The 22,792-nt window shown below is 35.2% G+C and overlaps 2 protein-coding genes across 3 annotated transcripts in view; both read right to left on the bottom strand.

The window, feature by feature from the left end:
- Positions 1–22,792, bottom strand: part of LOC134200438 (uncharacterized) — a 400,183-nt gene that overhangs the window by 286,221 nt on the left and 91,170 nt on the right. The gene's annotated exons all lie outside the window — the stretch shown is intronic.
- Positions 1–22,792, bottom strand: part of Y-e (yellow-e) — a 40,215-nt gene that overhangs the window by 12,907 nt on the left and 4,516 nt on the right. Inside the window, exons 2-4 of one of the 2 annotated variants that reach the window (XM_038016621.2) lie at positions 9,779–10,057; positions 4,354–4,551; positions 570–714 (exon numbers count right to left, since the gene is read on the bottom strand). In XM_038016621.2, coding sequence (XP_037872549.1) covers positions 570–714; positions 4,354–4,551; positions 9,779–10,048 — 613 coding nt within the window. In that variant the 5' untranslated portion in view covers positions 10,049–10,057. Of the gene's footprint in view, positions 1–569; positions 715–4,353; positions 4,552–9,778; positions 10,058–22,792 lie in introns of those variants that run through there. The other variant, NM_001166143.1, reaches the window with a different exon arrangement.

Below are 22,792 nucleotides of genomic sequence, written 5' to 3' on the forward strand. Positions count from 1 at the left end.
TGAGAAAATTGGTACCTGCCGGCGGAATTCGAGCACTGATGCATCGCTACATTACTGGTGGTAGGACCTCTTGTGAGTCCGCGCGGGTAGGTACCACCACCATGCCTATTTCTGCCGTGAAGCAGTAATGCGTTTCGGTTTGAAGGGTGGGGCAGCCGTTGTAACTATACTTGAGACGTTAGAACTTATTTCTCAAGGTGGGTGGCGCATTTACGTTGTAGATGTCTATGGGCTCCAGTAACCATTTAACACCAGGTGGGTTGTAAGCTCGTCCATCCATAAAAGAAAAAAAAAGAAAAAAGAAAAAATGCACCGGGCCGGGCGTCTTATCCTTTTGGCCACGATGACTTTAAATTATTTTGAGCCCAGCTTAGCACGATCATATTATTTATTTTTCCTTCTCTCGTATTGTAAGTGTATAAATATTTATTTAAATGAAAAATAAGGTAATTCAATTTTCGATGTTAGCGATGCTTAAATAAGCATGCTGACTTTATATTTTTAACGACATGTAGCCTAAGATTTATTATATATTTGTGTCTATATACACGAATAGTAAGCTACATTACCTGGTGCTACAGTGTCACTGATGTACGCATATAAATGATCACATGTCGACGAAAGCCTCGAAGACGAACGAGTTTCGTCCAGCACCAAATTGGTTAGCAGAGAGCTGGGACGCAATAACTCGCGGGGGAAGTATACGCTTCTCACCTGGAAATAAATTATGAACAATTCATGATCAAAATCTTTAAGTAATGCCTTTTTCATATGCTTTTTATTAGCTTCAGACGTATGTATGTTAGTATGTAACGGTCCCATGATCTGTAAGCGGAGTAAAATGTCCCTTCGGAACAAGGTGACACGCTTTTTTTTACAATAAAATCATTTTTTCTTACACTATTTTTAATTCAAATTTACTAAAATTTATTTCCTATTTTTTAGTTGGATTTTCTATAAAAGCGTGTTTTGTTAGTTTTTTTAAGCTATTATTTATTTTATTGCTTAGATGGGTGGACGAGCTCACGGCCCATCTGGTGAATGATTACCGAAGCCGATAGACATCTACAACGTAAATGCCGCAACCCACCTATAGACAAGAGTTCTAAGGTCTCAGTTTTGCCTCTTAAATTGTTTCTTAATTATTGTTTTAGACACGGCGTGTAAAATGTTAATAGAAAATATCGAATTGAAAAAATGCACGTAAATGCCTGGAATAATTGCGTACAAATGACTGACTTGACCACGAACAATGAACATAATGTACAATAGGTAGTTACCATGTCGCCCACATTGAGTGAGGCGTACAATTGCCACAAAGCGACATTCGAAAAGCCACAGCCCACGCCCCGCACCCTTTCAAATAAACAGAATGACCTCGCAGATTCTGTTCTGGCCCCGATACGAGAACTTATGTTGTCAGTACAACATGATAACACAAATATATCAACAATGAAAAATTTCATTAATTCTTCATCTTTTAGAATGATTTGAAACGTTTATTCAAACGACAGGCTCTGTATTAGACCACTAGTATTAAAATAAGAAAAATCAAAACTAATTTAACGTAATGAACAACAATAATTTATGCAGTTGCAAAAGAAATACATTATGTTCCTTTATCATTAGAATAAATTAATATGTCAATGCAAAAAAGTAATGCAGTTCAACTACCAACATCCGTCATATTCAATAGATTGCGATCTATATTTCGAACGAAGTCTTAAAGTAGAGCGCATGCGAACATTCAAGGTCTAAAAAGGCGTTATTAGATAAGAGTAACCGGTTTCATTATAATCGATGCAATTTTCGGTCAACTTTTTTATGCTTTATTTACAATTATTCAGTGTAGGAACATTGCATCCACAACTTAGACAAAAGACAACCCGGCGCGCATGTTGTCTGCAATTGCGCAATATTTATTATTCAAGTATAGCCAACGCAACTGCTATATATAAATGAATGACCGAAAGAAATATAATTTAATAGACCCTGTTAAAACTGCACAATGGTACACTGCAGCTATTTTTCTTCTACGATAAACGTGAATATTTAAAAAAAAAGGAATATTTAAAAAAAAACAAATATTAAAAAAAAAGACATGACCGCTTCACCGTTTCTTGCCAGTTCTTCTCAGGACGGAGGCTAGTTTTTGTGAATTGGCGGTAGTTCTTTTTGACGTCCAACAAGTATGTACTTTCATTTATGTTGAATAAAAAAAAATTGATTTGATTTGATTTGATATCCAACATTTAACCTCCAGACAAATAACAAGGACTAAATATCATTACACGGTCAAGAAACCTGTTCACTTTGCTTGCATAGGTTACTTTTTATGATCAGCACGCGGAATTAATTTAAACAACTTTAAATAAAATCAATACAATTCAAATAGATTTCAGTTTTAACTACAAACACGATTGTTTAATAATACTACGATAATTTTTAAAATGAATGCGGGGCCATTAAAAAAAAATCCTTATTTTTGTTATACGTTTTGTTTTATGTGCGTATTTACGGATTTATTTCCTATGTACCAATAGAGTATGTAGCCTAAATTACGTAATATTTTAAAATGCTTAGAGTAAAATTGTGTTTGTGCCGGTTGTAGTTCCTTGGCTCATTCCCGATCCTGCGGCAAGAATGGAAAGCAGTCGACGTCGCCCCAAACACGTCATTTGGGATCCTCCCGATCCACTGACGGTGCTTTTAGGTACCTCAAGCACCGGTCACCGTTCCCGTCGAACCCGTCGCTTGCGACGAAGGGCTCGACGAGTAAATTAACCCTCAGACACAGCCCACTGAGATTCTCGCCGGATCTTCTCAGTGGGTCGCGTTTCCGATCCGGTGGTAGATTCTGCGAAGCACGGCTCTTGCTAGGGTTCGTGTTAGCAACGTCGTCAGGTTTGAGCCCCGTGAGCTCACCTACTAGTTAAGTTTCCGCTGAAATAGCCTCTCAAGGCTATCAGCTCAGGTAGAAAAAAAAAAAAAAAAACCTTGGCGAACAATTGTTTCGTGAATAATTAATTGGATTTAAATTTCCTATTCAATTATTTCCTACTGATTTCGTGCACTGATCGTTATATTACAAAAATATTTGTGTTGAATGAATAAACTCGAGCAGGAACACGATTCTCCTATTTTAAAACCATTACAGTAACTAGCGAACACATGGCTTATTATAAAATTATATTTAAATTAATTTGAAATTTAAGTCGCCTAAAGATCGTAGTTCCTAAAGGAATTACTATTGTAGTTCCTCCATTTGTACCATAATAAATGTATTATAACGTAAAATGTATAAATTATATTTTATAAAATTACATTTATCTTTCACTTAGCACGCGTAACGATAATTTCGCATCGGTTACTTTACTACTTATAATGCCATTTCAGAATCAATGTCGTGTATAATCAAATAGTTAATAAGCATTTCAAAAAAAATTACCTCAAAAAATATTAGAAGAACCATCATAGCGACATTTCAGCGAAATTTATGAATGGAAGTACTGGTATATAATTGTGAAATGTATTTAAGGCCGTGGTTTGTTTCAAGATCGCGGTCTGATCTTGGGGAGCGTGAAAGAGCCGCGCCTCATCGTAAAAGTTACGACACAATAGCATCAAATCATAGTACAGAACGGCGGCCACTACGACCGGTGAAGCATTGTGCAATTAATTAAATTGCGTTCCTTTCCTGCCCCAAATAACATTTTTCGAAAGATCTGTTTTAATTAAAATTCCAAATTAGAAAAAAAAAAATAACAAGCATGACTCAGAGAACATAAACTATGTAAATTTATAAATCAACAATGTATAATATAAAACTAAAGTAGCTGTTGACTGTCGCGATCTTAATGAACAGTTTTTTTTCTTTCTTATTCTCGTCATTATTAATTGTTATTTTATACATAATTAACATAATTGGCACACGAAATTCAGATTTCACCTGAGATTTCATTAACAGACGCAAGCGATCGTTTAGAACGGATATGATATGGCTATTAATTTTTACGCGTTTCACTAAGTGATTTGCATTATTTAATTTGCCTAACTACGCATTAAAATACTGTTGGTATTTATTGCTGAATAATTAGTGATTCACAATTAATAAAAAGGATTTGAATGTCGGTAGAATCTTTTGAGAAACATTAATATCAAGGTATCTGCTATTGGGTTTTGTATTTATCTTTATAATTCTACTAAGTAAAATAAATTAACAAGTTATTTTATTTGCCACAAACAAAGTAATCTAGCGTGCGTAGGACTTCAAAAGAAACGATATGGCGATGTTACACCTGAAAATGTTTTCATTATTGACACACGGAAAACTTAGTAAAAAAAATTACTTACAAGACGATCAGTAGCCATGTCAAAAATCAATATTTTAGGAGGGCAAACGCGTCGGAAATCATCAAGGCTGGTGATAACTCCGGCATCCAGTACCCAGAGCCTGTTGCATCTATCAGCTCGGACGCGGTACACCGATATCAGCCCCGTACAATTGATGTCCCCTCGTCCTGCTGTATGCCAGGACCAGTCAGGGTACGCCTGGAATTGAAAATCACGTTATGACAACTTTCTTAGGTACAGTATGGATCATAAATCAAAATAATAATTATTAATATAACATATGCATTTTTACTTTGCACTATTTTTAATCATTTCATATTGAACTTAAAACAAATTTATGTAATAACTTAAAACGAATATATGTATTTAGTAATATATAAATAATAAAATAAAATACAAATACATTTGAAACGATTGAAATTCATTATTTCATTAATTTGGCTAATTAATCAAATAATTGAAATTTAAAGAATATATTAAATAAACATTTCACAAGGTAATTTAACAATAGTTCAATTCTATGTTTATATTAATTAATTAATTCTATATTGCATCTGCCTTCCGCAGACTAATTATGAACACAGCAATTTCCACAGCAATGCTCATTTTCAGCCATATGGAAACGTAAAACGTGAGCTATGATCGATGTCTCTCAGCTCTATTATGGTAGCTCTTGTATCGAGTTGTAGCATATAATTTTCTTTTTTACTTATTAAAATTTAACAAACTTATAAGAGGCTCTAAAGTTGTATGACTTATATTTTCTTTATTCACATATTTTTGCAGTTCACATCAGAACGTGTTCAATATTCGGTACCTAGTTTCCGTTTTTATAAGATAGTTGTTTATTGTGTGTGTTGAACAAACCTACAAAACATTTCAATGTCAATCTGGCTCTTCACAATTAGTACTTCTGATTAATTGTATAATTTCACTTTACAATCTTAACTGAACATGCTTAATATATCAATCAATAACGATTTATATCAGTACCAAACTATGAAGTGGTTATACGTAAAATATTTCAAATCGTTTCACATCAAAGGTCAAAGCAAAAGTACATTGACGTTAATAAAATTCCTTAAGGTGCTATAGTTGTTGTTGTACAGTTCCATTATTACAAACATGACTGCCATTCCATTATTACAAAGGACATGACGTATTTATTCATCGGGGCATTACAGCTTCCGAGATCGGCATACAAATCGTTTGAAAACAAAGAAATAAAAAAATTATCAACTACCATTTGAATACTTTTTCTCGTCCAACCATCTAAGCAATAAAAAAATAAAAATAAATGCTTAACTAAGTATCGAGAATTGTCATACAACATAAGCTTATTTAAAATTCAAATATGTATATACATTAAAATAATTTAGGAAAAAATCTGTAACAATCATAATTAACTCCATTTCAATTATTCTTCTAAAACCAGTGATAAAACCATGTTGATTTACATTAAATGAATTATTAGACACAATTAAAATAAAACTATTAAAAATATTATAACCATTTGTTTGCCTACGTAAAAGATGTCAGAATGGTAACCACATCTTGTAATATGTTTATTTAAAACATCTACTGTATTTACTACTTTCATAAATGCGTTAACGATTTCTCAGTCACATTTATCATCATTGAGATTGCATAAAAACGTGGTCATAACTTGATTATTAGCAAAGAAAACGAGAGGCAATTGTGTTCAATTGATGTAAGTGACATTACAAAAACTTTTAGATTTTTGGTCAAAAGTAATGCAATGACATTTATTTTTATAATAAACTTTTTAGGGTCCTGTATGATTTTTTGAAAGCGCTGGTTGTATTTGTTTTGTCTCCCAGTGCAGTAACTTTCTTCGCAAAATTCTTACCAAATTTCTTGCCGTGTCTTTGCAGACTCTGTGCTTCAAGGTTTCTGAGAACTATTTGTATGCTGCTTTCGATTACCCTTCACGCTTTACCGTATATTACGCGTCGAAACAACGCAATTTATTGACATTCTTCAAGAACGGATTGTAACTACGACAGCAGTCATTTAATGTTAAGCTTAATACAAACAAATAAATTTGGACACAATGGCCATCCATATAATTTTAAATTCGATTTTTTCGACAATAGACTGTAATGCTTTATGGATTAATTCGTAATAAGTAACAAAGTATGTAGTCTCTATTTATAAATTATTATAAAGCTTAATGAATAAAAGCTGCGTTCACATTCATATGTTTGACAACAAAAAAAACTGTTCAAGTTATCCAAAAACAATTTAAATATTCAACATTATTTATATCTAGAATAAACCACTTTTTTTTGGTAAATTAACTGGATCAATCTATGATAACTTAAACGAAACATTTAAATAAATTTAAAATTACTTCAAGCTTAGTTGAAGACCTTTGAAAATAATGTAAATAACAAGGACATTCTAAACTTGCTTGACATTTGAATGTAGGATACATTGTGGATTTAATAACGGTAATCGAAGATTGAAACTAGCATCGGTCAACGAAATGATATTATATCGATACTTATCAAGGATTTATGCGATTCCTACATAAAAAAGTTAGAACTAAAGATGTTCGTATCCCTCGTTAATTGTTGCATAAAATTAGGATACATAATTTAAAAAAGCAAGGGTAGATTTTGAGCAGTATTGGTTTACTTATAGCAGCACGTGTTGCAAACTGTGATCGGTATCAACAGCCAGGAAGCCTGCATATTTTCCAGTTTCAAGGATAAGAGAGCTATTCTAATCCAATCGAGATTTTGACCCCATTTCTCAATGGGGTCAGTAAGATTCATGCTGTCATGGATTAAGAATTAAATTCGGAGCGCTCGTCCATTTAACTACGTACTGCAACTCCTTCTTCTTCTTGGCTTTATTCCAAATTTGTTGGAGTCGAAGCAACAAATCCTTTTATAGTATTGTATAGACATTTGGAACGAGTTTAACGACCGGCCAACAATTTTTTTTAACGCTGGGTAATACATTTACGGATACCTGGTCGAGGGGGTTAACGGACCGGGTTATGTCAGACTCCGGCGCCTCCTGAAAGGAAGAAGGGGAGAAGAGAAGGACCGAGGTCCTTCACCTCCCACAATTTCAACGACCGGCCACCTGCCTGATGTCAAGCCTCCTTAAGCTTTATCTTCATCTTCCATTTCAACGTTTTCCTTTTATTTTATCTGGTTTGGTATTTTGGTTACATGATTTAAATTTAATCATTTTAAAAATTTACATCAAAGTTTGGATTTGAAAATACCAAAAAAACAAAAATAATATCACATTTTACTCGTTTTTAGGTATATGCATATGTAAAAAAAAACTACACACTGCAATCATACCAAGAAAGTAAAATTAAAACACCTGTCATGCTTAATGCACATTCCGTTTGATTTATTAGGACATAGCATCTACCTGTTAAATCAAGATAATAATACTCTCCATACTATATCACGTTATATCTATCGAGTATACTATGTACTTACATTGTAACTAAGTTTAATCACCGCAACTTTCTAAAGACCCGTAGGGACAATTGCGGAATAACGTTTCTGCAAATTCTAACTAAATTCAACCAAGCCGACTTAAATTATATCGAATATTCGTCTCACAGATTAGGTGTCGAGTAGTAATAACATCTAAATATCCTAATTTATCTGGTGCCATTGGTGCTGTTTAACATCTCAACATTCCTGACAAATGAGACCTGCAGCGTTAATTAACCTGCCACAAATTTGACAGAACCGATTATCAAATATAGTTATACTAAATCACGACGCTTTAACAAATGGTCTGTAGCTAATGAATATTTCGAAACTCTCATCTTAGTCTATATTTGCACTATTGGCAGAGTGGTCGTGGTCATCATTTCGGATGGTGGTGCGCTTCATCAGGCGTCACCATTCCTCGCGTACCGCGGCCTTTCTTGTGCATTTCGAAATTGTTACTGATATAAACATTTTTGACTAAAATTGGTTTAAAATCCTATTTTTCTATGTACATGTTCCGTACTGAGATGAATAAAAGACAGTTGTTTCTAAATTTCTAAAATATAAATTATAGACTTTGCATTAACTTTTTTACAGTATGAATCTAATATTATCAGTTAGTTATAAATTTAAGTGTTTTAGACTAATCTAACCAACACATAATTTAAAACATTGTGCCTAATTAACGCAAACTTATATACATAAAACTTCACTATCTAGAGTTACACTCGCATACTGTATTACATTATATAACCTATTCCATGATGTAACTCTGTACCAAATCTGGGTTTGCATTATCGTCCTTATGTTGCGCATCTACCATGCTTGTAGCTTTCACAGCCATTACTTACTTACTATCTTTATACGTGACCGGAATCGAGTAACAAGGGAGACATTTAGATGAATGTAGAAGATATATCACACACATAATTATATTCTTAATAGAATCGGTTAAATAATTTAAAATATAAACACTCGGGATACATCTTAGAAATTTGTACAACCCATAAATATTTGGTTGAATTCGCGTATAAAGATACTTGGACTTTTAATATATTCCTAGATAGAAAAACGGACAGAAACTTAACTTAGTGTAAGGATAGTTTGGGCAATTGACAGTACAAGCACGTATACCACCGCGTGTTTCCAGCCATTATAATGCAAATGCCCAATACATTCACGTTTAACGACTACATAAATAACAAAATAGAAAACTGTTTATCAAAAAAGAAAAGTTGACTTTATTAAAATAAAATGAGCGTATGATCAATGTACTCGAATTCAAGTGTAAATATGCATTATTAAGGATAAACCGAAACGTCCTGATCGAATCTTGATAAAATTAAATGAGACCGCATAGGAAGCCACGACTAAAAAAAAAGAATGATCAAAATGCGTTCACCTACAAAAGAATTCTGATGGTTGGTTAATACACGAATAGGGGAAGGCAACAAAACTTAAATATACTGTCTTATTTAATCATAATGATATAGTAATTAATTTGAATTGTTTAATTAATCGCAAGATCATTAGTAAAGTCACAATAATCATCTACTTTTACGTAACTAATATTTGTAAGATATAAATAGGAATTAAATCTTATTACCTATTAAAATACATAAAATAAAAGAAACAACATATAATAATATCAACGTTACAAAGGCAAACGTGACTAAGCGACAATAACTGCAAAAGCAGTATACATAAATGATAAGCAATAACCATATTCGATGCGCAAAAAAAATATATTTCTAAGTCTATTAAAATAATTTCAATCCTACAGCTAGGTTCGTTAAAATAGATTTTTTTTCAGGTATTTCAACCTTAAATTAGTCTACTGTAAAGTTCACGCATTGTCGCTTAGTCACATATGCCTTGATATGCGTTGCTATATCAAGCCTTGATATGTAGTAAAAGAGAATTAGTTTTCTAACCTGCAAGACAGGACTGACACCAGGCGGCAAGCTCCGAGGAACCCATGCTACAGTGGCTGGTACGCCACTCCTTAACCTCGGTATACCGAGGTACAATTTGTCCCAACCTATCTCTAACCCTGTAGGAACAGTGTTTTCAGGTTCAAACTTCTCCAGAAGCACTGGATCAGGTGGAAAATCAAACTGCAGTAAGCTCCACTGGTTGACCACTTCCAGAGTCGCACTCACCGTAGCTAGGCAAGCACAAAGTAGTATCATTTGATGCCTCATTGCGGTTTTCTGTAAAAAATAAAGTTTTATAAGTCGTAAACTATGCTACAACTACATTTTCGGGTTTTTTTATTCGCCTGCATTGTATTTATAACTCAGAATTAATGAAACAAGGTACTCTTAGTTATTTCGATGGCATAATGAAAAGAACTTAAAGCCCGTTCGGTCGTAAGTCGCTCACAGGCATCATCAATGGCACAAAATCTCTTGCTGATATACTGGTCTATCAAAGCAATCTTACATTCGTGCAAACACACAATAATTCGTACGCTTGGTAATGACCTACGTTAGTGAAAGCTCACGCGATCAACTTTTACTTATAATGGAGTGACATAATAGTAAAGGTCAAGGGCACATCTGTTGAAATCATAAATTTGCCACAGCTTATCGCCTTAAAATTCTGTCAATCAAGATGCTTAATGGCTGGGAAATAAAATCCAGAATTCAAAAATATCTCGTTTAATCTTCTGATTAAAGCTTCCGAGCCCTCCCGACCTATGTTGCATATTTCATCAAACCATCGTCTATCTTACTATATTGGATCCAATTGAGAATGACTTATTACATTAAAACTAAAGCAGAGGATCTTAAGTGATAATGGCCCCGTAACTGAAGCCTATAGACATCTACAACATAAATGCGCCACACACCTTGAGAATATAAGTTCTAAGGTCTCAGTATAGTTACAACGGCTGCCCAACCCTTCACACCGAAACGCATTACTGCTTCACGGCAGAAATAAACGGGGTGGTGGTACCTACCAGTGCGGACTCGCAAGAGGTCCTACCGCCAGTAATAATACCACCATATACCCAATAATGACTACCACGTAAGCGGTAAGGGGTTGGCCGGAAGTGCCATCCTGCTTTTTAGTAATTATGATTTTGGTACGGTTCTAAAAAAGGTCTAAGGAATACGGAATTTTAAAATCAACTAAAATCGAGCAGGAATCTTTTCAATACATAATTTGAAGTCAATTTTGGAAAATTGTAATAATCTTTTCTATAGCCGTAATATTGTTTAGACCTAATGCTTTGACATCGTTTTCAAAGATTCTAAAAATAAATGAATAGTATTTTTATATATAATAAGTCAAAATATAATAAACTATTACGAGTGATAGTTTATTACATATTGTCTACTTAATTTGCGTTTTATATTTGACATACTTTATGTCTGTTTTCCCTTAAGCCGAAAAAAGAATTGAAAGCCTAATCCTTAATATCTCAGCTTAATAAAACGTACAATACATAATAATCAAATGTCATTATTCATTTCAGCTTTCGTGTACCTCGCTCAAGACTAGCTATAATTTAAGTGCCGCTTAAACTATTATTTGAGCTATCAAGACTTACGTTAGTTTTCGCGGTTATTAATTAAAATGTTTTGTTACATACCTACTCATTATGCGGATTTAGACCAGCTAAGCTAATTCATTTGTTACGCTGACACGCCTACATTTTGAAATAAATAATCTTTAGAAATTAGAAAAGTGTTATTGTATAATTAATATGTTATGTTAATTGAAGTCGTCGTGGCCTAAAAGATAAGACGTCCGGTGCATTCGTGTTGAAGCGATGCACCGGTGTTCGAATCCCGCAGGCGGGTACCAATTTTTCTAATGAAATACGTACTCAACAAATGCTTACGATTGACTTCCACGGTGAAGGAATAACATCGTGTAATAAAAATCAAACCCGCAAAATTATAATTTGCGCAATTACTGGTGGTAGGACCTCATGTGAGTCCGCGTGGGTAGGTACCACCACCCTGCCTATTTCTGCCGTGAAGCAGTAATGCGTTTCGGTTTGAAGGGTGGGGCAACCGTTGTAACTATACTGAGACCTTACAACTTATATCTCAAGGTGGGTGGCGCATTTACGTTGGAGATGTCTACGGGCTCCAGTAACCACTTAACACCAGGTGGGCTGTGAGCTCGTCCACCCATCTAAGTAATAATTAAAAAATTAATTAAAATGTATAATTAAGCATTGTGTTCAATTATACATTTTAATCAAAATCAAGTTCGAACGAGGCTTTCAACTTTAGAATGTTAAAATCTATACGCCTGCAATTTCAATAAAAAAATATATTACATATATTATATACAATAATACAAATGTATTATTGTATGTAGTATATGTGTATTGTAAATACGCAGTTTGAATTATTCAAATGTTCTGAGAACAAATTTGATCAAATTATTTTTTGCCTTTTCCCTAAGATCCGCATACTTTTAAAGTATAAATTTAAAAAAGTGCCTAATGTGTTTCACATCGTAAACTAGATATTTAAGATATTTATATAGTATTTAAAATTTACGCCGATATTCTCGAGTCGTAGTTAATTAATACCTATTATTTTCAAATGTCATTAAAACTACCGTGAAGCTGGCAAGTATGAATTGTGTGTACCTATCATTAATCATAGATAAATAGGCTTTCTATGATAGATTGATAAGTTTCGCTAATAAATATCATTCGTCGATAAATTATTGTAAGTAATACAAGAGCCAAAGGATAATTTTTTTATTCCATAGTAATTGAAAAGTTATTTTTAAACCAAATTGTACGGGCTTTCATATAAAAAAAAATACTGCACCGTTCTGATTTGGTGTTCAGTAACTAACTAAGTACGTATCAAACTAATGACTAATGAAGATTAGAAATCTATGTTATTAGTTTATGATAGATAGGGCTTTTCCACGGACGTCTTAAACTAGGATGGGGCCCTTGGGCACACAAGAATTTGAGGCCCTTTTGGAAAGTAAAAAAAGCGAATTATAATAACATTTTTTTACTGAGTATGACCATTTATTATAGGTAATCAAATACAGTATGATATAATATGTCATTAATGATATTAGAACGCTGCTGGTTTTTTGGTTACGATTTCGATAACGGTTTCTTTCGGGATTTCTGTTGAGCAAAATCTTCTATTATAGGCATAGTATATGCCTTGTGATTACTGATTTGTGAAAAAAGTGTAATGTGCCCGACAAAAATTTTTGAAAGAATAAACGTGTGAGAGAAATTGTCGGTCTTTCGGGGCCCCCTGAGAATGGGGGCCCTGGGCACGGGCCCCGTGTGCCCTTATGGTAAAGACGGTATTGGACGTTTCGTATACCGTACGGATTAGTTACCACCCATCGTCGGCTTGAAAGTTGGGTACAGTCATAGTACAATTAAATATAGACTTCGACTTCAACATAGCAACTTGAATAATTGTGATGTCTATATGCTTCGCTAACCACTTGATTCCAGGACCATAAATTCATTTACCCGTTTCGCTATATAAAAAACAATATTTTTTTTTTATTGCTTAGATGGGTGGACGAGCTCACAGCCCACCTGGTGTTAAGTGGTTACTGGAGCCCATGGACATCTACAACGTAAATGCGCCACCCACCTTGAGATATACGTTCTAAGAACTCAGTATAGTTACAACGGCTGCCCCACCCTTCAAACCAAAACGCATTACTGCTTCACGGCAGAAATAGGCAGGGTGGTGGTACCTACCCGCGCGGACTCACAAGAGGTCCTACCACCAGACCAATTATATCGACAAGCCATGTATGAATGTAATAATCATTTAAGATACGAACTATTTAAATAAGAAACTGATATGCATATCAATGCTATAATCTAACGCGTGTATCGATAAAATACAGCAACTTTTAATTTAATTTTGCATATATAATTTACTAAAAGCTAGTTAATTAAATTGACATCTTGTCTACAACTTTAGAATTCAACACTCACGCATTTTTAATTCAAGTAATAATTATGCAGAAATTACTATGTCAAGTAGACACTTAACTACATTTAGACTAGGAGAAGAATTTGAAACTACATTATACTAAACTACAAATCATTTGTCTAACAATTTAATTGATGCAAATCTTATACAGTTGCCTCAATACCGAATCAAGGCCGTGTTACATTCACTACAGTTTAAGGGAAGTTCAACTAAGGCACATTACGGACAATGGTACAACTATTGATATCAAACAACTCCGACATAATCAAAACTGAATATTATTTACCAACTATTTATGATCTAAGAAGGATAGGTTCTTTTTTTTTTAATTAACTTTATTACATTAGATTAAAAAGTGAACGCAAAGTCACCTTGCACAAAAATAGATTAATATTCAAATTATTCCGGAAACACGCAATGTTATTAATAAAAACATCTAAGGTATTTAACAACAACAATAAAATTGATTAGTTAATTAGTTCTTTTGATGTTTACTTGTTGAATAAATAATGGACATACAGCAATAATCCTACAACTGAAAATGTAACATTCCAACACAAACCAGTATTGAAAATTGCCCAAGAACTGCTACTACTAGTCACGTTATTTAATATATTATTACATTCATTAATTATAAAATTAGATTAACAATGACAGATATTCATAGATTTAAAACACACTAGAGGTCCCGCAGTAGTCGAAATTCGACTATAATTAATTGTAATTGTAAGTTTGTACACTATAATGATTGTATTTTATACTTCTATAATCACAAATTTCGCCGAACTATAAAAATATTATCAAAGACAAACAATATTTAATTTATTCTAGATTTGACAACAGACGTCAAGAACAAAAGTTTGACAATAAATAGTATCCATGCGTGTGTGCGTCAAATACATGGTATGTAGTGTGTGTAATGTTTTCTTTATTGATTTAATGTATCTTTTATGCATTATTTTAAAAATATATTAGCATTGTGCACTTCTTCTCTATATTCTCTATAAGTGTGGAAAATTTCATACTCCTCGGTCCGCACTATTTTCGTAAAAAAGGATACAAAGTTTTTTCTTCACGTATTAATATATAGATCATACTCACATTATCTCCTACTATTAATTGTAGTAGCTTTTTTTAAACAATTTCTTGAATGATGTCTGTTATTGACTTAAATGCAGTCATAGTATTAATGTGATATATAATATGATTTAATAGATAATGTATGTCTCACTGTTTACATTAGAAGTTACATGTATGCGATGTCGACTGCTCGAACGACCACTCTTTTTTTTTTTTTTTTTTTTTTTATGATTGAAAGTTTACTGGTGGCCCGAAGGCCTTTCCAGTTTCACCAGGACAGGTGGGCGAGCAAAGGCTCAGCCAAGAGGGGTGGGATTTGCTAACAACTGCCCGAGCGCCTCCGAAGGAGACCTAACAACTCAAGAGCAATTGTTTCGCGAATGAATCTACTACCGGATCGGAATCGCGACCCGCTGAGAAGATCCGGCGAGAAACTCAGCGGGCTGATGCATGGGTTAGGTTGCACGTCGACCTCTTTGTCGAGTTCGACGAGTACGGTTACCGGGGTCCCTAAGCCTGCCCCTAGTATTAGAGCTGAAGGCATCTAATGCAAAGGTTATTGGATCTGATAGATCCGTAAGGACGTGTCTAGGGCGTCGACGGTGACTGGCTCCTGCATGATCAGGATTCGGGGAGTAGTCAGCGGCGGCAACGATAAGGCGATTATCATGACGCATAGCCTTATCGAAGTATCGTTCCGACGCTGACTTCATGTATTTCCGAATTGATTCGAGGCCCAGGTCGTCGTGTAGGTCAACGTTCCTCACGAACCACGGAGCCCCGACAGCTAACCTGCAAAAGCGGGATTGTAGGGATTGGAGGGTGTCTATGTGTGTGCGGGCCGCGTGAGCGAACACCACACTCGCGTAAGTCATGACGGGCCTTATGCAAGTTTTGTAAAGTGTCACCTTGTTCCGAAGGGACATTTTACTCCGCTTACAGATCATGGGGTAGAGTCTACCGAGAATAAACGCGGCACGGTCACGGACTGATTTTATATGCGGGCGGAATGTCATCGATGCATCCAGGGTAACGCCCAGGTACTTGACCTTCCTGGCCCAGGGTATGGGTTGTCTAAAGAGAGTAATCGGGGGTGTGAGATTCCTCCTCCTAATCCGGGAGGAAATCCGTGTGGAGCTTCCCCTCTGAAATAGCACCGCAGTACTTTTCGCTGGGTTGATGTCTATGCGCCATTTTCGGAACCACTGTCCTAGGGCTAGGGCTGCGCTCTGAAGCTTCTTCGCGATTAGGGACTTATTTCTACTAGAATAGTAAACAGTCGTGTCGTCGGCGAATAAAGCTAAATGGGTCGGCGGCGACCGGGGAATATCGTTGACGAATAAGCTAAATAGGAGGGGTGAGAGGACAGAGCCTTGCGGGACTCCAGCTGTGAGAGGTCGTGGGGAGGAGCGGGTTCCCTCGACTCGATATCGAAAAGAGCGGTTCGACAAGAAGTCCCGTATGATGAGCACGAGACTATCCGGCACGCCCATGTTGAATAGTTTGAAAATCAAACCATTGTGCCAGACTTTGTCGAACGCTTTTGCGACGTCGAAGAAGAGAGCTCCCGTGTATAACGGTTTTGGTCGATTAAGCCCCACAAGAATGTGCTCCGTGAGGCGGTGCACCTGTTGAACGCATGAGTGATTTGTACGGAATCCGAATTGTTCATCGATAAGAATGCCCTTGGATGAGACGAAGTCTCTGAGGCGTTTGTAGAGCAGACGCTCATACAGTTTGCCTAGAGACATGAGGAGGCTAATCGGGCGGTAGCTCGTCGGATGATTTTTTGGTTTACCGGGTTTATGTATGCCGATAACGTCCGCTTCTTTCCACACCGCGGGAAAGATACAGTTCGCCATAGCGGCATTGAAAATAGATGCCAACATCACGATGAGTTGGACGGGTAGAAGTTTAATAACGCGGTTGGATATACCGTCGGAACCGGGAGCCTTGCGAGGACGTAGGTCTTTGATCAAGTCTTTAACTTCCATCGGGGTGACGGGTGGTAACGCATCCGATGGTGGCAAGGAGGCTCTGCGTTCTACCTCACTGTCTACTAATTCTACATGAACAGGGTCCACGGATTGAGTGCTGGGCGTGCACTGGGTTTGCAATGTATCGGCCAGCAGCTCTGCTTTTTCGTCATCATCGAACGCCGCGAGTCGGCCTGAGGGGCCTACGAGGGGGGGCATAGTTACTACCGTATCCGATTTGAGAGTACGAGCTAAGCGGTAGTAAGACCTTTGGGAGGGCGCGAGTCCTTCTAAGAAATCAGACCATCTGGCATCTCGGACTTCGGCGATGCGAGACTTTACGTCGCGTTGTAGGGCACGCATTCGAATACGATTTTCCGCGGTAGGATACCTGTCGTAGGCGCGTATCGAGGCGTTCTTAGCTCTAAGGAGTTCCCTAATATCGTCGGACAATTAACCACTCTTAATTTCCCATCATCAGTTCGTGCTAATGATGTTCTCTCCTAATCTTCCCCTTAAACACCCCTCTAAATGTTACGTGTTATGAAGCCTTATAGACTCGTACCGCGTTTATACAGCCTTTTATACAACCAAGGAATCATACGTTCCAGGCCAAGATAGCATTTTTACAATGTAATTTATTATAACTTTACTTTTTTGTACCAGTAGACTATTATATGACTAGCTGATGAAACATTTAGTATTGAAGCGGCTGTCAGAGTTCGTAGGCAGCGAAATTGAATGACATATAAATAAACTAGATGATGACCTAGATGAGACTAGACTAGATGAGAATAAAACAACATTTTCTGAAAATAAATCGTAGCTAGATCGATTTATCGCCCCCGAACACGAAATCCCCTGTATACAAAATTTTATGAAAATCGTTGGAGCCGTTTCCGTGATTCAGATTATATATATCATATTAATTATTAATTAATATTATACAAGAATTGCTCGTTTAAAGGTATAAGATAATTATTAAGTTTGTAAATTTCGCAAATCTTCTTACGCTGTTTTTTTACACACACAAAATTTTTCACTACTTAAGCACTATAATATTTGTTTTAATGATATTTCTGTATTTTACAACAAATTCCATTCAGATTTAAGAACACAATACGCGCTCGCTATTGCGTGCGAAAGTGATCTCGGGAACCTTGCTTACGCAAATGTAAAAATGTACAGTCGAAGCAAAAACTGCCTATTGTGAAAATTTTGCAATATACACGTAGTGTTCGCCATTAATAGATTTACGGAATTGCTTACAGGTTATTTAAATAATAATTAAATTACCCTACAATGCTTAGGTATATTAAGTTCTAAATAAAAACGCGAATGCAATTTATTTATTATTTACCCATTAGTTGAATAGACAGCCCTAATACTACTGATTCATAAAAATAATTAATACTGTTAGGATTTATCCCCCACAGTATTAAAAATAGATATTAAAAATTATTGTTATACGGATAATTTGTTCCAGTTTAATTAATTGTTTCTCGCACGACAATACCACAGTCAATCGACAAAATTGCTAAGTAATTTGCAAATTTTACAGAGACCTTCGACATTATTATTAAAAATAGATTAATCGTCGCACCGTTACAATTCGTTTCCTTAATAGTAAGCCCGTTAATTTAAATGTTATAAAATCAAGACGAGACGCAACCCTGTCCATCGACAACCTCGCGGCTACTGTGCCAAGAGTAACCGACTAGGAAGAATCAAGAAAACAAAGTAGGTATACAAATGTGTTTGGACGGCTTGTTCGTAATGCTCTGTATCCGTGCTCCTTTCATAATATGTACAGGAAAAGGTCAAATGCTATCACAAAAATATAATAGTTGACAATTAAGTGAATCCCAATGAAATTACTGCTGGTAGGACCTCTTGTGAGTCCGCGCGGGTAGGTACCACCACCCTGCCTATTTTTGCCGTGAAGCAGTAATGCGTTTCGGTTTGAAGGGTGAGGCAGCCGTTGTAACTATACTTGAGACCTTAGAACTTATATCTCAAGGTGGGTGGCGCATTAACATTGTAGATGTCTATGGGCTCCAGTAACCACTTAACACCAGGTGGGCTGTGAGCTCGTCCACCCATCTAAGCATTTAAAAAAAATTATACAAATTTTGGCACACTATTTTCATTTTTTTTGTTTAACTTTCTAAGCTTGTAATAAGTATAAATTTAAAGTATTTCAATAAATGTCCTCATCTCTATGGCGAACGCGCCCACTTAGATTGGAATCGTTTAAGACCTTAAGTTGCTCGGTGTTGCATATTTTGGGTCGAGGTTCCCAATAATGCACTAATTTGAAACACAGCATCCCGTTAACGAACGACTGCATTGATAAAGATATATATTTATGTATATGTATTTATTTAAGTACGAGTATTTGTATCTATAAATATTATGTATGTTATATATACACATATGTTTAAGTAATATCACTATCACACTACACCTACCAAGGTTTATCTCTGCACCCCCCTAAGGTAGACTGTTAGAGAATGCCTATGGCATTAAGTCCCCCTTTATACAGACTAGTATGTAAATTAAATAAATAAATAAAGAAAGAAAATATGCTATAAAACTGTAGCTGTTGTCTGTTATTTCAGAGTAGAAGGCAAAATTTACATTGCGCTCATTATTTTTTACCAGAAAGAAGGGTCAATAAACTCATAAAAAATATTTATTTTTTAGCCATTACAGAGCTATACGGCTCGAATCACATAATACGTTCGGAATCATATTTTGCGCATCACCATACCAATAAACTTGACAGAGGTACCTTATTAACTCTTAATTTACAGGTAAACACAAGCACGAATTCTCATTTAATTAGATGTGAATTCTGTGATTTCACACATTTGTTCCACCTTTTTACGAACCATTCATATCACATAACGCGTTTTACCCCATAAAATGTTCCTCCGTAATGAAACATTAATTATGTATAAAATTATAAACTTTCGACTAATTTTCATTATGATAGCTGCTTCTACATGTTATGTACAGTTTCGACCCTAAGCATTACGTGATTCATAAGACGAATTATATTCACGAGAAAAGAAACAATAATATTATTAATTTACACTTATGAGTATGTAATTAAAAATATCTACTTTCAAAAGAGACCACACCTTGCGCAAACCAGCTTCCGTCAATAGCCTGTTTAAGTCAAAAAATTTAAGACCTTTCCACAGGAAGGATAACGGGGAATTTTAGAACAATGTCGAACAATTTAACTACTAGACTTACACACCTATCGCCGCCTTAATTTAGCTTAGTGATCCGGAATCTTTTATCGCGAAATCCGGGTCAGATACCCGGTCGGAAACAGTATCACTATTAAAGTTTTATTTGGTATTCGAGGCACACTAACATACACATACAAAACAAGAACACGTGCTCTTGGTTAGTACATATTATGTATTTCCGCGTCCGTGCATAAAATCATATTTAGTTTAAGATTTCGTAAATCCAAGACATTATAAACGCAGTTAGGAGCTATGAATTTAAACATAATATAATATATACTACGAATATATTATGAATATAACAAATATTAGCAGTTTCCGCTCTCTGTAAAGCTTACTTACTTTCTTATTTCCTATTCTTCCTTTCTTATTTTACTACTTATTTTAAAACCCTTAATGGGCAGACGGATCTCACAACCTACCGTTTTGTAGTTATCGGATCACGAAGACAGAATGGTAAAGTCGTCATTTTGACGATCGCAAGGAACCCATCATTCCTATTAGAAATAGGCATTCCTATTAGAATGTCACCTAATCGTGAGAGATCTTGAAGGTTCCCAACACGCATTGCCACCAGCAATTACGCCTTATAGACTTTGCTGCTTTCGTTTCATTATAAAATATTATTTATTCGTAAAGTCATTTTTGGCTATCTGACTTGGTCTGTATCTCCTCGAGAACTGGTACTTGTTAAAGTCACGGTAGGTAGTAATGGACGACATAACTGTTATTTGCACAACATCCTTAAAATGATATTTTTAAGTAGTTCAAGACCGAGATTTTAATGTAACCTGTTTGTTGAATTTTGTTTTTAATTTTACTCGTACAAACCTTTTAACTGTAGATTAAATATTAAATGTACGGAATGTTAGACAAAAGCTATTAAAATTATTATTGCTATGGGTAATTTTGAAAAATAATAAATTAGATCAAAAATTAAATTTATCGAAATAAACTAATTTTTGGTACCCAATATACAATTTAAATGTTGTATGACCAAACAATGTAATATTTTATCTTGGCATAATAGGTGTAGATTACAATCTGTTATGTGTTGTAAATTGTGTTTTACGCGGGTCATGACAATGAATCAATCATAATTTGTTCAAAACAATTTCTAAGCTCATATGTCATAGTAAAACAAAAATATACATAATATCTGTATGGAGAAAACGGACAAAGGAAGTTTTTTGGGCCAGTTGACTGAATCTCCGGCTTATCATACCGCGTGTTGGAGCTTTGAGATGATGTGTGGGTAATGAACCAGCTAAATAATACCTGTTTAATCGCTTTACCCAATCGTCCAATCTCCATCTGGAGATAACTTAGGAGGATATACCATAGCTAGGTAGGTCAACTAGTTTCAAGTCCTTCTAGAAAATCCGTTATCTAAACTAACAATCCACTTTCGAATGAATAATTGAATACCTAAATCCTTTATATAATTCCGAAAGCAGAATTTATGGAGAATCGATAAGAATCAGCGTCACAGTTTATATTATTAATCTTTAAGTCAGAAATATACGGCAAACAATATAAATAAACTAACATCAGATTTTGTTTCTGCTACTTTTGCATACAAATAATATATGTAATATTATGTTGTTTATATGTAAAATATAGCAGCAGTCAAACGAACTCACGGAACTCACAGACATCAAAACAGTAACGCCACCACCAAACTTAAGGTTCATGACATTTGAGATACAATATTTGGTCACATGATCCGATCTGACTCATACCTTTAATTCCGATTTTATTATGTAAATTTTATTCCGGAAGTATAGCAGACATGTTGCTTCTCTATTTTCCATTTAATATTTTAAAATCACTGCAAAAAATCCATTCAAACGTATGAATTATATAGTATATATTATCTACTGACTGGTGAAAGGATTAAGAACCGTGCTATTGTTATGTAAATTAACTAAGTCACAAAATCCTTATGGAACAATATACTTCCGTGTCAACGAGCGGTGATTTCCTAGTGCTGTGATGAGTTGATGCAGTTACACAAGAAAGGTCTTATGAATTTACATTTTACGATTGTAGAATCTAAGAGGAGAACCGAAGGCAGCTCATGCATTTCCTTTTTGACTTCACAGTTGCTACACGGTGTAACATAATATCCTCCGAAGCCGAAAAAGAAAATATATTTATTTATTTTGAGATAGGTGAACGAACTTACGGCCCATTTGGTGTTAAGTTCCACATTTCCCGTAAACCATAGATATCGCTATCAAAATACCGTTGTGCACCTTGAAACCAATTCTCAATCATAAAGTAAAAGAAGGAATTTTACCAAGGGGTCTGAGGCTAAAGGTTTGAGAAACTCTGGTTACATACGAGTTAATTGATTAAATAAAAAAGGCACTACCCCAAAATCAGGCTTTCCGCATAATCAGATTAGAAAGACAAAAGTACATCGAATGCTTATGCGTTAGACCACGGAAGCTTTAAACAAAGTTTTTATGTTTTGAAATTTGCATGTACTATAAAAAACGAATTGTATTCTAAAAATAACATTGGATCATTTATAAAATATCTTAATTTTTGGAATTCAGTTAAGAATGTAGACTAGGTATGTAACAATTAACCTATACCTGAGAACAATAGATTGTTGCCTATAGCGTTAGGAAAATATTGAAATTCTATTGTGCAGCGTG

Source organism: Bombyx mori, chromosome 17, assembly GCF_030269925.1.
Source record: "Bombyx mori chromosome 17, ASM3026992v2".
NCBI lineage: Eukaryota > Metazoa > Arthropoda > Insecta > Lepidoptera > Bombycidae > Bombyx > Bombyx mori.